At 34.3% G+C, this 16,843-nt stretch overlaps 1 protein-coding gene across 1 annotated transcript in view; it reads left to right on the top strand.

Moving 5' to 3' along the window:
• Positions 545-16,843, top strand: part of LOC108637476 (CUB and sushi domain-containing protein 3-like) — a 95,803-nt gene continuing 79,504 nt past the window's right edge. Inside the window, exons 1-4 of the mRNA XM_018058090.1 lie at positions 545-650; positions 8,275-8,466; positions 14,331-14,457; positions 16,101-16,303. Coding sequence (XP_017913579.1) covers positions 545-650; positions 8,275-8,466; positions 14,331-14,457; positions 16,101-16,303 — 628 coding nt within the window. The remainder of the gene's footprint in view (positions 651-8,274; positions 8,467-14,330; positions 14,458-16,100; positions 16,304-16,843) is intronic.

Below are 16,843 nucleotides of genomic sequence, written 5' to 3'. Positions count from 1 at the left end.
TATCCTATTAATGCTAACTCTACTCATAATTTATTTAATGCAAATGCAAGTAGAAAATAAATGAATTATAAGGAAGCAACAAAGTTAGTCTATTTGAATCTATATCCTATAAACTTAACAGGTACATTTAGCACTTCTGTTACTCTTTAAATATTGAAAATTAATGAGGTGATAAATGAAGTATTGACTAAGGCTGCATTATATAGAACAAGGTATTCTAACTAAAATGCTAAAGAAATGTTTCTTGATTACCTGTCATTTATATATACAATATTGGATATAATTTCTTCATGTTAGAATAACAAGCCATTTTTATAACCTTCACATCTCAAAAGTTTTGTAAATTTTGAGCTTAAATATCTAATGACCTACTAACATACACGTTTTTAAAGTTAACTTCTGGCAGATTGAAGACATATGTGAGTGTCAAAACTTTACAATGCTTAGAAAAAAATGTGACCTACAGTAGCTATGTCTTTAATATGAAGAAAGATTTCTCAAAGAAGATAGACAAGCAAAAATCTGTCAATACTCAGTAGCATCCATGCCCTTCTATGCACTTCTTTTAAGTGTAGAGTCTAAAAATCTGGCAACTACATATCTCCTGCCCTTGCCAGCTAAAACCTCTGCTTGGATTCTACCAACTAAAGGTAATCCGGTGAGAGCAGAAAGACAGGATGGATAAAGAAGCCATTATTTTTCACCAAAATATGTAGGCAAGAGTGTGGCCCTGGCAGGTGGTTGTATGTGGTGGCAGCTTCCCTGAATTGCTGGATTCCTGAAAGCCAGCAGTGATCCTTGACCTTCACACTCTCTGCATTTCTTTGTATTTTCCCCTCTAATTTCTTGTATTGAATTTTAGCAACTGAAAATATCAAATGCCTTCTGTTTTACTGAAGACCTGTAAATAAGTCCCAGTCCTTATTATTATTATGTTTTTTACAAATCTCTTTAGCTAAATATACCATAAACAAGATTTTTTCAGTTCAGTCGCTCAGTCATGTCTGACTCTGCAACCCCATGGACTGCAGCAGATCTGGCTTCCCTCTCCATCACCAACTCCCAGAGCTTACTCAAGCTCATGTCCATTGAGTCAGTGATGCCATCCAACCATCTCATCCTCTGTTGTCCCCTTTTCCTCCCGCCTTCATTCATTCCCAGCATCAGGGTCTTTTCAAATGAGTCAGTTCTCATCAGGTGGTCAAAGTATTGGAGTTTCAGCTTCAGCATCAGTCCTTCCATGAATATTCAGGACTGAATTCCTTTAGGATTGACTGGTTGGATCTGCTTGCTGTCCAAGGGACTCTCAAGAATCTTCTCTAATACCGCAGTTCATAAGCATCAATTCTTCGGTGCTCAGCTTTCTTTATAAGTTCAACTCTCACATCCATACATGACTACTGGAAAAACCATAGCTTTGACTAGATGGACCTTTGTTAGCAAGATTTTTAAATGATATATAATTAGAAGGAAATATTTACAATATAGTAGAAAAACCCAGTGGCTCAGATGGTGAAGAATCTGCCTGCAGTGTGGGAGACCTGAGTTCTATCTCTGGGTTGGGAAGATCCCCTGAAGGAGGGCAACGTGACCCACCTCAGTATTCATGCCTGGAGAATCTGCACGGATAGAGAAGCCTGACAGCTACAGTCCATAGGGTTGCAAAACTTGGAGGCGACTGGACAAATAAGTACAACACAGCACAGAAAAACATATACTCCATAGAAAGAAATCCTACAAATCAATTTAAAAATAGCCCAGAAAAACATATGGGCAAAAAAAAAAAAATTCACAGTAGAGGATATTCCAGTACAATAATCAAAAGACAAAAAGTGCTTCATAGAAATTAAGAGATGAAAATTAAAGTCAAAATACTTTTCTATTGCACACTCCTAAAATTGGTCAAAATCAAAAAGCAGTATGATACTAAATGTTTATAATTGGAAGAACTTGAAATTCATGAACTTTGGGATAAATTGGTATTGTCACATAGGAGATATTTAGTGATATCTAGTAAAATTCATTTTTAGACATGACTGAAAGTGAAAGTGAAGTCGCTCAGTCATGTCTGACTCTTTGCGACCCCATGGACTATAGCCTACCAGACTTCTCTGTCCATGGGATTTTCCAGGCAAGAATACTGGAGTGGGCTGCCATTTCCTTCTCCAGGGGATCTTCCCGACCCAGGGATCAAACCTGGGTCTCCCGCATTGTAGGCAGACACTTTACCCTCTGAGCCACCTGTACCAATATGCATAAACTAAATGGCTGATGGTAAAATTTAACATTCAGGCAAAGCTAAATCCCACTATATCCCTGACTGATATACAAATGTGTGACGTACAAATTTAAAAATGGTGCACAAATGTATGATCCCACTATCCCAGAATGATATACAAATGTATGAAGACACAAACTAGTATATTTAATAATATCACTTATTTTTTCATGGGCTTCCCAGGTGCCACTAGTGGCATAGAATCCACCTGCCAATGCAGGAGACATAAGAGATGTTGGTTTGATCCCTGGGTCGGGAAGATCCCCTGGAGAGTGGACGTGGCAACCTACTCCAGTATTCTTGCCTGAAGAATTCCAGGAGCAGAGGAGCCTGCCAGGCTCCATGGGGTAGTAAAGAGTCAGACATGACTTAGCATGCACACAATTATTATTACTATTTTACTAACCAAATAGAACATCAACCTATGTGAATACACAATATTCATAAATAAATTGAACAGAAATTATACTGAGGCAGAGATTGAACTATTTTCTTTCATTAGCTCAAGACCGATTAACAGATTTTGATTTATTCTTGAGAAAATTATCTTTGTTATTTATTTATTTATTTTAATTACTTTACAATATTGTAGTGGTTTTGCCATACACTGACATAAATCAGCCTTGGGTGAACATGTGTTCCCCATCCTGAACCCGCCTCCCACCTCCCTCCCCATCCCATCCCTCTGGGTTATCCCAGTGCACCAGCCCTGAGCACCCTGTCTCATGCATTGAACCTGGACTGGCGATCTGTTTCACATATGATAATATACATGTTTCAATGATAATTTCTCAAATCATCACATCCTCATCTTCACCCACAGAGTCCAAAAGACTGTTCTATACATCTGTGTCTCTTTTGCTGACTCATATATAGGGTTATTATTATCATCTTTCTAAATTCCATATATATGCGTTAGTATACTGTATTGGTGTTTTTCTTTCTGGCTTACTTCACTCTGTATAATAGGCTCCAGTTTTATCCACCTCATTAGAACTGATTCAAATTGATCTTTGAATCCCTGCATGATACATAACCCATAGAAACACTTGCATATGTGCAAATGAGGACATGGAAGTGTAGCATTTTTAAACAGCGAATAATATAAGCAATATAACAATACAAATACCCACCAGCTGGAGAATAAGTAAATCAATTTTAGGGTATACATCCAGTGGAATATCACTAGTAGTTAAAATGAGTTAACTATACGTGTAAGTGTATGTGTGTGTAAATGTAACAGTAAAAACACAATGCTGCACACAAAAAAATAAAGCCTCAAAAGAATGTTATTTTAATTATATAATTTATAAAATGTGAAATGCTTACAAACCATACTATATATTGTTCATTGAAATATAGATGTTTTAAAATATAAATTGGACTTTCCTGATGACTCAGTGGTTAAGAATCCACCTGCCAATGCAGGAGATGAAGGCAATGACAATCCAGTCCAGTATGTCTGCCTGGGAAACCCCATGGACTGAGGAGCCTGGCAGACTACAATCCATGGGGTCACAAAGAGTTGGACATGACTTGGAGACTAAACAGCAACAAAAACATGTAAATTATATGTAAAAATAATATACTAATTCAGAATATTTGGTAGTTCTCAGTAGAGGAAGACTAGAAAGGAATTAGAACCAAACATAAATGGAGTTTTAAGTTACTTAGCATTAGACTAAGATCATGATATCTGGTCCCATTACTTCATGGCAAATAGTTGGGGAAACAATGGAAACAGTGACAGACTTTATTTTGGGGGGCTCCAAAATCACTGCAGATCGAGACTGCAGCCATGAAATTTAAAGACACTTGCTCCTTGAAAAAAAAGCTATGAACAACCTAGACAGCATGTTAAAAAGCAGAGACATTACTTTACCAACAAAAGTCCGTCTAGTCAAAGCTATGGTTTTTCTAGTAGTTGTGTATAGATGTGAGAGTTGGACTATAAAGAAAGCTGAGCACTGAAGAATTTATACTTTTGAACCGTGGATAAGAGAAGGCTCTTGAGAGTCCCTTGGACTGCAAGGAGATCTAACCAGTCAATCCTAAAGGAAATCAGTCTTGAATATTCATTGGAAGGACTGATGCTGAAGCTGAAACTACAATACTTTGGCCACCTGATGCAAAGAACCAACTTATTTGAAAAGATCCTGATTCTGGGAAAGATTGAAGGTGGGAGGAGAAGGGGATGACAGAGGATGATTTGGTTGGATGGTGTCACTAATGCGATGGACATGAGTTTGAGTAAGCTCCGGGAATTGGTGATGGACAGGGAAGCCTGACATGCTGCAGTCCACGGGGTCGCAAAGAGTCAGACATGACTGAGAAACTGAACTGAACTGAGCATTATTTGTGAATAACAATATTAATGTGAATATGAATCAATTAGTATAAATATTAATCTGAAAAGTAATCTGAACTAATATTACTGTTAATCTGAAGCAACTATCAATAGAACCAGATGATGAAGTTTTTATATCTTTCTCTTCTCTTATAGATATCAAATAGTAATTTTCAAATGTTAGGAATCTTTAAAGAAGATTTCTGCTTTATGATGGCAGGAAGGAAATTAGAACTCAGTTTAAGTTATTCAGAAAGTCAAAAAGATTTAGATAAATGAGAATCTCCAGTTGATTTTTGCTCCAGGAGTTTTAATTTCATCACAGTATCAAATTACACAAGGAATGGTGAATATTTATAGTATATGGTTTTTCATACACATCTTTATTTAATTGTCATTTTCATGTATTTGAGCTTTTCAGTGAAAAGACTGGCAACAGAATGTTTCCATAAAGATAAGGCACTTCTGAATATTTATGAATAAGCAACAATAATTCCACCAAATTGGACTAAATTGTGTTGTGCTTTGTAGCTTACATACTATTGTCCATGTGCATTTTCATCTACAATGCAAAGTGTTATAAATTATCTTAATTTGCAAAGAGTGTCTCCATTATACCTCATCACCAGCAATTGCCAACCACATTTACAGAACATTCAAATTAAAGGAGAATGAATTTGGCAATAAACCTTAAAAAGAGAGCTTGATTTCCATTTTTACTGTGATAAATGATACATGGTAAAACTCAAAAGTGGCTGAATCTTGAATAATAAACTGAATATTATGTCTGGTAGAAGGAATTCAAGCTTGATACTTTTGAGCACAGATATTTTAAACGTACTCTTAACTATACAGAGTCATACAAAATATGTCCTAAAAATTTTGTTACTACTTCTACTGTTTCTACTTCTGTTATTGCAAGACTGACTTGCTCAGAAACCTCTGACCTCTTGTATGACTCTGTTTGAAGCTGTTTGCATTTGCCTTAACATATTTCCACCCAAATGAGGTTGTCACAAATTAATCCATACAGGAATTTCCTGCAGTTTTTTTTTAAGTCTATCATAAATTTCATCAAAATTACTTTAGCTTATTTTTCAGATGTCACCTAGAGATAACTGCCCTGAGAATAGCATTCATTCATGAACATTATTGCACATCTGTTATGTGCCAGATTTTGTGCTGTGAAGGCTTTGGGGGAAAGAGAAAAAAGTGAAATAAGCCCAATCTATAGGAAAAAAAAGAAAATAAACAAATGATTGTAAATTAATGAAGATATGTGAAATAGTTCTATTGGTTGGCAGAGAAAAGAAAGATGAAGAACCCTTCAAAGAGACTAAGAGGAGGCTCCTTATGTTCTCCAAGAGCTAAGGTAGCCCTCAGCATACAGAAATTAAAGTATAAATTTGGTACTTTTAGCTGTACATTTCTGGTAATTGTATGCTTGTTTTGACACTCTGGGAAGTCAGTACTACAAATTAATGACTTGACATCAGTGAGCTAAAATATGCTTTTTTGCTTTCTAGTTCAAATTTAGATTAATTTGGTCAAGGATCTATGCCCACAAAAAACATACAGATCTCTTTTTGAATATCATATGATTTAAGATGCACAAAAGTTATTCTTTTCTCCAATATTATTTGTCTTGGAATCATAGATTTCCCTCATCCATGAAGCTATCTAGAATTTTATCGTAGTCCTCTAGTCTCAGAAGTTATAACTGATATAATTTAACATCTAGTTGGGAAATAATGACGGACAAGGAAGACTGGCACACTGCACACCATGGGATCGCAGAGAGCTGGACATGACTTAGTGGCTGAACAATAACAAACAGTTAATTATCTTTGTCACATTATATCATTACATCATTTATCTTGTTATTATTGTTTAGTGGCTAAAGTCAAGTCTGACTCTTTTGTGACCCCATGGACTGTGGCCTTGCCAGGCTCCACTGTCCATGGGATTTACCAGGCAAAGATACTGGAGTGGGTTGTCATTTTCTTATTCAGAAGATCTTCCTGACTCAAGGATCAAACCTGTGTCTCCCACACTGGCAGTCAAATTCTTTGCCATTTTGTCACAAGGGAGCCCATCATTTAACTTACATTTATAGAATTTATAAAACACTAAGTACAGAAGAATTCTATAGCTAGAAGATTTAGATTTTTGTAACTAGTGTCATATTTGATTTACCTTCTGAAGTACCCTTTTCTAGTTCTTTCAGGATCTTAGGTGCTATGACTGTTTCATTTTTAATATTCACCTTTATTAATTTTATTCTGAATAGGCACAGTACGTATACTGGATCTAAAGAGATTAATTCTTATTTAAGTGATAGAATTGATGAATTAAATATAATAATAATAATAATAGTAGTAAGTATATCAGCATCCCTTTGACCTAGTCCTTACCTCTGTAGTAACACAATGAAAATCAGATGGAAAAACTTACCACATGACCAAGGATAGGGAATAAGAAAAATGGACTTGCTGTGCTTGAGAGAGTTATCTCTCTCCCTCTCCTCTCCTGAAAGGAGGAAGGAAAACTTTTGCTCTTTGGAGATGGGATGGAAATAATTCTGTTTTTATGCTAACCTTAGTAATGTAAATTTAGGGTTTCAACAGTCAGATTAACCTCCTGTGTCTCCAGTTTTTATAATCTAGAGATTTCTGTAAAGTCCTGGGTCTCATTCTTCCTTAAGATGTAAACACAGATCCCCTCCAGAGGTACCTTAATCTCTCTGGAATTCTCTCACTACTCATATAAACATATCTTCTCAATCACAAGCTTCCAGCTAAAGTCATGTGGAAAGCCCCAACTCTTTAGAAATCAAAGATATTTATTTTTATGAACTACTTTTTTTTTCCTTGTAAGAAATTTTGAGAGTTGTGTATTCTGAAGGCAGAATATAAAAATTCAGAGTTCTTCAGACTGATTACTGGGTTATATTAACTCTTGCTAGTCATTTTAAATATGTCTATTTCATTTTCTTCCAAGACTATAAAAGTAAAGCAATCTAAAGTTATGTTTGCATTGGACGTATTTGTTACCTGAACAGTTGTGGTTTCACATATTTTAAATGAATTTTAAACTTTTCGTGATTTGATCCTAATAGTTACATTGGTCAGAATTTATTAGTTGCAAATCACTTGAAGCAGGCAAGAATGTTAGTACTATAACACGTTATGATACAGTCATAGAGACCATGGGGTATCATTGCTAAATTTGAATAATAAGACAAATTTTAATTTTTTGAGGAAAAAAAAACTCTCTGGTGGCTGTAAGTAAGTAAGTAAGTAAGTGAAGTCGCTCAGTCATGTCCGACTCTTTGTGACCCCATGGACTGTAGCCCACCAGGCTCCTCTGTCCATGGGATTCTCCAAGCAAGAATACTGGAGTGGGTTGCCATTTCCTTCTCCAGGGTGTCTTCCCGACCCAGGGATCGAACCCAGGTCTCCCGCATTGGAGGCAGACACTTTAACCTCTGAGCCACCAGGGAAGCTGTATGCTATCAAAATTAAATATTTTAAGTAATAAAACAGGAAAAACTATGTAATCATATTAAAACCAGTAAAAGGGATAATTTGTGCTGTTTTAAATCCTCCTGCTAAATTTTGTCTTTAATAAATTTATATTCTTCTCATAGGTTTTGAACTTTCACATTGTGAGGATCCTGGCATCCCACAATTTGGATACAAAATCAGCGACCAAGGGCATTTTGCTGGTAGCACTATCATTTATGGATGCAATCCAGGCTACACTCTCCATGGAAGCAGCCTTCTCAAGTGCATGACAGGGGAGAGAAGGGCATGGGACTATCCTCTGCCATCCTGTATTGGTAGGATACTGTTTTTGGTTTTCATGCAATATTTCTATGGAAGTGTTATCAAAATATACTGTACCTTTTCTAGTTATTTTATTTGTCCACACCCAACTCATACCTTAATCAAAAAGTTAATGAATACATTGTTCAAATTTGTGGTAAGTCAGAGGATTCTTTCCATAATCAATGAGTACCTTCTCTTTTCGGGCAAAAAAATAGTTCGTATGAAGTCATTATATTTATCCTATCTTGATATAAAATTTAAGTCTCTACAAAATATGTTGAAACTCTTAATCATACACATTTACTGAATCTCATTGACCAGATTTGTTTTAATATACAAAATTAATGCTTATGCTGGTATAAAGGCAGATTAAAAAAACTAAATATTCTCAATAACTTCAAAGACTTTCTCTATATACATACCTTTTCAAAAACTAAGAAAGTGTATCTGTTTTCCTTATTTTATGTATCATAACATAATTAAATGAATTTCAATAATAAAAGGCATGTGAGAATTAGTCATATAAGATATATTGCCTACATGAAATTACAGAATGATCATTTTCTCTCTTTGTATAGCTGGAGAAGAATTTTATTACTACCATCCCATAAATCAATTAACAAATAACTGAGCATGTGTAAGAAAGAGGGTGGATAGAAAAGTGTTGATAAAGACCTCTGCTTTTTTTCTTTTGGTCCCAGTATAGGTGCCAGACTGGATGGATTACTAGGACAACAAAATGAAAAACAAACAAACAAACAAACATTTAAACAAAACACAAAGTCCTCAATGGGGGAACAAACAAGTTTCTTTAATTATTCTTATTTAATGGCGGTTGTGGTGGCCCAAATCCATTTTGTGTCAGGCTCATATGGATAAAATTGACTTAATTTTTAAAAAAGATTTATTAAGATATAATACATATTGAAAAAATTCCACATATTTAATGTATACAATTTTATGAATTTGGAGACCTGAACATTTTGAGATATATTTTAATGTTTGTTAATGGATATAGTCAACACAGGAATTTTCACAAAACTTGATAGACTTCAAATAGGAAAGAAATGAAATTCTAGTTATTAGAGGTCTTGCAACTAATTGCAGTGTTTTCGATGATATGAGACTTCTATTGGTTTGTTAAAACATTGATGAGCAGAAAGCAAACGTTCTTTTATCCAACCAAAATGCAATTATACTGCTTTCCTTTCAGATGCATCTGAATTTTGGATAGATTATGAGGATAAACCTAAAATAACAATCAACTTAAATTGACAAAGCTTAGGATTCTGGAATATGACCAACAACCAACCTGCTGGCGTTGGTTATGAGAAAAATGTACACTGATTAACTCTCTCTGAAGTTATATTCTTTGGTGTGAATATCAAATATATTTAGAAAATCATTAAGGCTTTCAATAGCACAAAACTATAAACTTAAAAATACTGACTTGCTATGTTGTCTGTAGAATTAAAATCACAAACTAATACATTAAAAAATATATATTTTCTTTATATGTTGAATTGAGCTGAAGACATTTTCATTTTTTGGAAAACTTCATGCAAATAGAAGAACATTTGATCTAGGATCAGAAGATTTAATTATTTTGTGACAAATCAATGCACTTTTAGTAATACCACTGCTCAGGCTTTATGAGAAGGGTGACTTTTTTTTTTTAAATGATAGATGATTAGGAATAAAAGCTTAAAACAGCTGGATACATAATGTGTCATGCTGATGATTTTCATGACAATAGAAGATGAAATTCTATTTAAGATGGTATTCTTTATTGTCAATAAGTAACAGCTTTACCACTTGGCCTAAAATCATAATTATCCATTCCTATTAACCTTAAATATCTATTATGGTTATATTTTTGCCTTGGCCAAATAAGAAGCTTTTTCTTAATTATATGGATTTTTCTAGGTAATTATGTTTCTGTAGCTTATACATTAAGCAAACAAAAAATAATTTTTAGGCACCATAGCTAGAGGTATTTAACCTTCGCACCTTCAGTTTTATCTGTAAACATAAGACTTCTGACAGAATTTGAACGCCAATGTGTCAGCATATCACACTGGTTTATTTGAAATCAAATAGCCAAGTAATATTTGTAACAAAGAAATATGGAGAAAGAGTTATGTTTAAATTCAATATAAAATCAATTCCCAAACCTCCAGTTCTTGGAGTTGCTTAAAATTAATCTGGCAGATTGTCGTTTTTGTTTAGTCACCCAGTTATGTCCAACTCTTTGCGACTCCATGGACTGCAGGATGCCAGGCCTCTCTGTCCCACGCCATCTCCCGAATGTTGCCCAAGTTCATGTTCATTGCATCAGTGATGCCATACAGTCATCTCATCCTCTGATGCCCTCTTCACCTACTGCACTCAATCTTTCCCAGCATCAGGGACTTTTCCAATGAGTCAGCTGTTCGAATCAGATGACCAAAATATTGGAGCTTCAGCTTCAGCATGAGTCCTTACAATGAGTATTCAGGGTTGATTTCCCTTAAGATTGGCTGGTTTGATCTCATTGCTCTCCAAGGGACTTTCAGGAATCATCTCCAGCACCACAGTTTGAAGGCATCAATTCTTTGGTGCTCTGCCTTCTTTACAGTTCAGCTCTCACAACCGTACATGACTAATAGGAAGATCATAGCCTTGGCTATACAGATCTTTGTCAACAGAGTAATGTCTCTGCTTTTCAACACACTGTCTAGGTTTGTCATAGCTTTCCTGCTGAGAAGCACTCATCTTCTGATTTCATGACTACAGTCACCATCTGCAGTGATTTTAGAGCCCAAGAAGATGAAATCTGTCACTACTTTCACCTTTTCCCCTTCTATCTGCCATGAAGTAATGGGACTGGATGCCATGATCTTAGTTTGTTAATCTTTAGTTTTCAGCCAGCTCTTTCACTGTCCTCCTTCACCCTCATCAAGAGGTTCTTTAGTTCCTCTTAGCTTCTTGCCATTAGAATGGTGTTATTCAATTGCTCAGTCGTGTCTGACTCTTTGCTACCCCATGGACTGCAGCATGCCAGGCTTCCCTGTCCTTTACCTTCTCCCGGAGCTTACCGTTAGAATGGTATCATCCCCGTATCTGAGGCTGTTGATTTTTTTCCTGCTTATCTTGACTCCAGCTTGTAACTCATCCAGCTTGGCATTTCTCATGATGTGTTCAGCATATAGGTTAAACAAACAGGGGGACAGCAGACAGCCCTGTTGTACTTCTTTCTCAATCTTGAACCAACAGTTTGTTCCATTCAGGGTTCTAATTATTGTTTCTTGACCTGCACACAGGTTTCTCTAGAAACAAGTAGTATGGTCTGGAATCCCCACCTCTTTAAGAGCTTTCCACAGTTTGTTATGATCCACACAGTCAAAGGCTTTAGTGTAGTCAGTGAAACAAAGATAGATGTTTTTCTGGAATTCCCTTGCTTTCTTTATGATCCAGTGAATGTTGGCAATTTGATCTTTGGTTCCTCTTCTTTGTCTAAACCCAGCTTAGATAACTGGAAGTTCTTGGTTTGCATAATGCTGAAGCCTAGCAAGCAAGATATTAAGCATGACCTTACTAGAATGGTAGATGAGTGCAATTGTCCGACGGCTAGCACATTCTTTAGCACGCATTCTTTAGTACTGCCTTCTTGGGAACTGGGATGAGGATTGACCACTTCCAGTCCTGTGGCCTCTGTTCAGTCTTCCACAATTGCTGACGTACTGAATGCATCACTTTAAGGGTATCATCCTTTAGGGTTCTGAATAGCTCTACTGGAACCCCATTTATTAACAGCAGTGCTTCCTAATGCCCACTTAACTTCGCACTCTAGAATGTCTGGCTCTAGAATAACTGACCACAACATCATAGTAATCCCTTCATGGATCACTGTCTTGTCATGGTGAAGGGCCTTGCATAGGCCAATGAAGCTATGAGCCATGCTGTGTAGGGCTGCTCAAGAAAGTTGGATCATAGCTGCTAGTTCTGACCAAATGGGATCCGCTGGAGGAGTGAATGGCAAACCACCCCAGTATACTTGCCATGAGAACCTCATGGATTGTATAAAAAAGGACAAGTCTGGCAGAATGAAGTATCAAATTTGTTCTCCTCAGAAATATGTCAATAATAGTGAATAAATCATTAAAAATGAAGAAAAATGAATTTTACAGTTACAGCATTCTAGGTTGTTCAACAAAGGTCTTGTTATAAAATGAGAAAAACCACAGTAAGTGATGGTTACTTCTTAACTATATATATTTTATTTATTTTAAAATAAAAAATTTATTATTATGAATTAAATTAATGTTACAATACAAAATAAACTTGCTTAGTCCTCTATAGGTGTATATATCAGTCAGGGTTCATCAAATAAAAAGATTTAGTAGATCTATATGTGATCTATTTAGCTATCATCTATCAAGAAATGTATTTAATATATTGAGGAATTAACTCATGCAGTTGTGGGGACTGACAAGTTCAAATTCCATAGGGAAGATCAAAAGGCTGGAAACTAGGGCAGGAATTAATGATACAGTCTTGAGGGAAAATCTTCTTTTCCAGAAAACTCAGTTTTCATTGTTAAGGCCTTCCAAATGATTGGATGAAGGCTACCCACATTATCAAGGGTAAAGTCAGCTGATTATAGATGTTAACCAGGTCTATAAATAGCAACACCTAGACTAGTGTTTGATAAAATAACTGGGTACTACAACTTGGCCAAGTTGACACATAAAAATAACCTTAATATTATACTAAAATATAGCATCTAAAATCTTTGAAGCAATTTTATCTATATGAATAGAGCCTACAAATTTTAACCATGATATTCCATTGTTATTCAGTCTTTTCTGAGTGCTGAAACTTTGTCTCTGACCTTTGTTCTAATAATCAAAACAAAACAAAAATTCAAGATGTTTAGTTCAGCATTGCATTTGAGTAAGATAATAACACTGCAGAGAACAGGAAAAATAAATGTAGTAATATATTCAAATATATAAGCAGAAAGTAAATTACCTTGGATTTAGTTTTATTTTTTGGTAGTATAGTAATTTGGAGAAATTTCAAAAATATATTATCACACCTTGTGGTTTTTAGGATGTAGAGAAGTAGAGTAATATACTAAGTAAACTACTTCATTTCTCCTCTAGCAAGAGGATTCTTTCTAGATTATTTGCTTATCAATGTAAAATCATTCCAGATTTCCTAATATATTAAATATTATTAAGATAGAGAGGAAATTCCCCAAAAGATCTATTTTTAATTATATTGTATGATGATGTTTACATTTTTAATTTGGTGAATTTTATAAAAATTAGAGACCACTTTAAATCAAAACGGAACCAGGTTTAACTGAAGTAAAATCTAATAATAATGCCATTTTGACTTTGAGGAGGTTAAAAGCAAAAGAGTTTAGAGTGATTGAAAGGGGAATGAGGACAATGAAATTTAGAAGGCCTGAGGGACCTGCAGTAAAGCTTAGAGGTAAGGTAGTAAGATGATGAATTAGTTAGCCTGCAACCAGCTATAAGGGAGCAACTTGCCATCTGTTTCCCCTTGTTACATTAACATTATTTTGCCATACATCTTAAAAAGTTTGAAGCCTAAACTCTGAGCTTTTGAGTGTGTACTTTTAAAATTCCCTAATTGGCTTATTATATTATCATTTATATGATCTAACTTGAGATTCTTGTTTTATTGTACAATGTGTTGTTACTTTAATTAACACCTTAATCTGAGAAAGTATATACACATATATACTTTCAATAAGAGAAGAAATCAATCCTTATTTTCCTTCAGGTGAAAAATATATCCTCAAGAAATTTGTAGATGTTTAGAAAGATTAAACTGTGACTTAAATTGAATTAATTTTTTCTAGCTGAATGTGGAGGCCGTTTTAAAGGAGAATCATCAGGAAGAATTTTATCTCCTGGTTATCCCTTTCCATATGACAATAATCTGCGTTGCATGTGGATGATTGAGGTAGATCCAGGAAACATTGTCAGGTAAATGGATTTTATCTTTTCAAAATGACTGAGGAATCTGAATTTCCTGATCAGACCCTATATATAATTAATATTAAAATTTTTCTTTTTTTTACCATTGGTAAAGAAAAACATAGTTTTTATCTATTATAAAATTGGGGGAGAAAGTATTGATAAGCATGACATACTAATTCATAGGCCACAGCATTGGTTCATATAGCCCCTTAGAAGCTTTTCAGTTAGAAGAGGGCACAAAAGATCAGAATTTTTCCTGCTGCTTGAGAGTTCTACTCTTCTAATGCTTCATGAATTAAGATGCTGTAAATTCAACAGAATTCTGAGATTTTTAAAAATTAAAGAAGAATTGTTATATTAAATTGTAACCCAGATTTAAAACTGTGACAATTCACATATCAAACATGGATGTGATATATATATATATATATATGGGGGGGTGAAGAGAGTTGAGTGTGTTGATATAATTGGATTTTTAGCTTTTGAATTAGGCACAAGAAAATCTGATATTAATTTTGTCTAGACTAAAGCAAAATAGATTTAACATGAAGCAATTTTTTTCTTTTGTGTGCATTTTTGTGGTGAGGGGCCATTTTCACATTCAGGAAGTTTCCTTTTACTTTACTTCTTTTTTGAATGTAAACTGTTTTTGCATTTGTGGAGTAAATCTTTGATTCTTATAAAACAAGCACACTAAAAAATTGATAACAGTGGCAGTAACACATACTATGGCATTAGATAACTTGAGTTCAATTCATGACTCTGCCACCCTTAGGGCAATCTTATTTAATCTGAATCCCACTTGCCACTTTTCATAAAGTTGAGATGAAAATTGTTCCTGCTTCACTGAATCATTATAATAATTAAAGGAAGAAAATAGATGTGATGCATTTTGCACAGCGTGTGGCACATATGAGCTCCTCTTAAATGTCACCTGTTATTGCCACAATTAAGTCATGAACACTGAAAAGAACGTATAGGTAGGTCTTCCTTGGGTTACATGCTGATAAACTGAACATAAATTGAAAATGTCATAAACTGAAAATGCATATAACATAACTAATCTACCAAAAACCATCACTCACCCTCACCTACACTAAACATGCCCAGAGCATTTACTGTTAGTCTACAGTTGGGCAAATCATCTAAACCTGAAGTCTATTTTATAATAAAGTATTGAATATCTCATGTAATTTTATTGAATACTATACTGAAAATGAAAAACAGAACTGTTTTATGAGTGCATTATGATTGTAAATGTGTTGGTAGCTTGTTTTTTTTGATCTTGTGACTGACTGGGAACTTAGTTTCCTAGCACTGCCCAATGTCATGAGAGAGTATCACAACTGGGAAAAGATCAAAATTCAGAGTACAGTTTCTACTAAATGTGTATCTCTTCTGTACCATCTTAAAGTCAAAAATTCCTAAATTGAATCATAATTTGCAGAATTGATATAATAGTATATTTAATCATATTCTAAAAAAATTATACTGTTCAATAAAAATGCATTGTTTACATACCCATTTTGCATTATTCATTTTATTTGATAGAATAAAAAAATATCTAGTATAAGCAAAGATATTTTATATTCTTTATTTAAAACTGGATCCATGTTTGAAATAATCAGAGATATATGGTTCTCCCACAGCCTGCAGTTTCTTGCTTTTGATACGGAAGCATCACATGATATACTCCGAGTTTGGGATGGTCCACCTGAAAATGAGATGCTTTTAAAGGAAATTAGTGGGTCTCTTATTCCCGAAGGAATCCATAGCACTCTCAACGTAGTGACCATTCAGTTCGACACAGATTTTTATATCAGCAAATCTGGATTTGCAATTCAGTTTTCAAGTGAGTTGTTTTTTTTCTTAAATAAAAATATAGAAATGTTACTTAAATCCTTCTGTTACTTTACTACTCAAAAACTTTCATTTTTAAAATTTTAATTATCTTAATTTTTTTAATTTTATTTTTTAATTGGAGGAAAATTGCTTTACAATGTTGTGTTGTTAATTATCTTAAATATTCTTATTTCTCTTCTTATTCATCTGCAGTTAAGATAAACTATAGATAGGCAAAAGAAATACAATTAAGTTCTAATTAATTAATTAATTGTTGGTACCTTCTCTCCAATTATCATACCAATTTTCTGTAAAGGTGGTATTAAAGTTAATTTATCGAGTGAAATAATTACGTTATACAAACTGATAATTTGAATTTACTATAAAAGTATATTTTAAAATGTAAAATTTTTAGAGATAGGGAAAGGAATGAGTATTTGCCATTACAAAAAGCAACCCTACATTTTTACTAATTTTATTTTCTTCTGTTAAAGATCTTAATTATATATTCACAGAAAACTTTGACAAAATATTTTAAATATACTTTTAC

This window comes from Capra hircus, chromosome 14 (assembly GCF_001704415.2).
Source record: "Capra hircus breed San Clemente chromosome 14, ASM170441v1, whole genome shotgun sequence".
NCBI classification, from domain to species: Eukaryota; Metazoa; Chordata; class Mammalia; order Artiodactyla; family Bovidae; genus Capra; species Capra hircus.
This window is presented reverse-complemented; position numbering and strand designations above follow the sequence as displayed.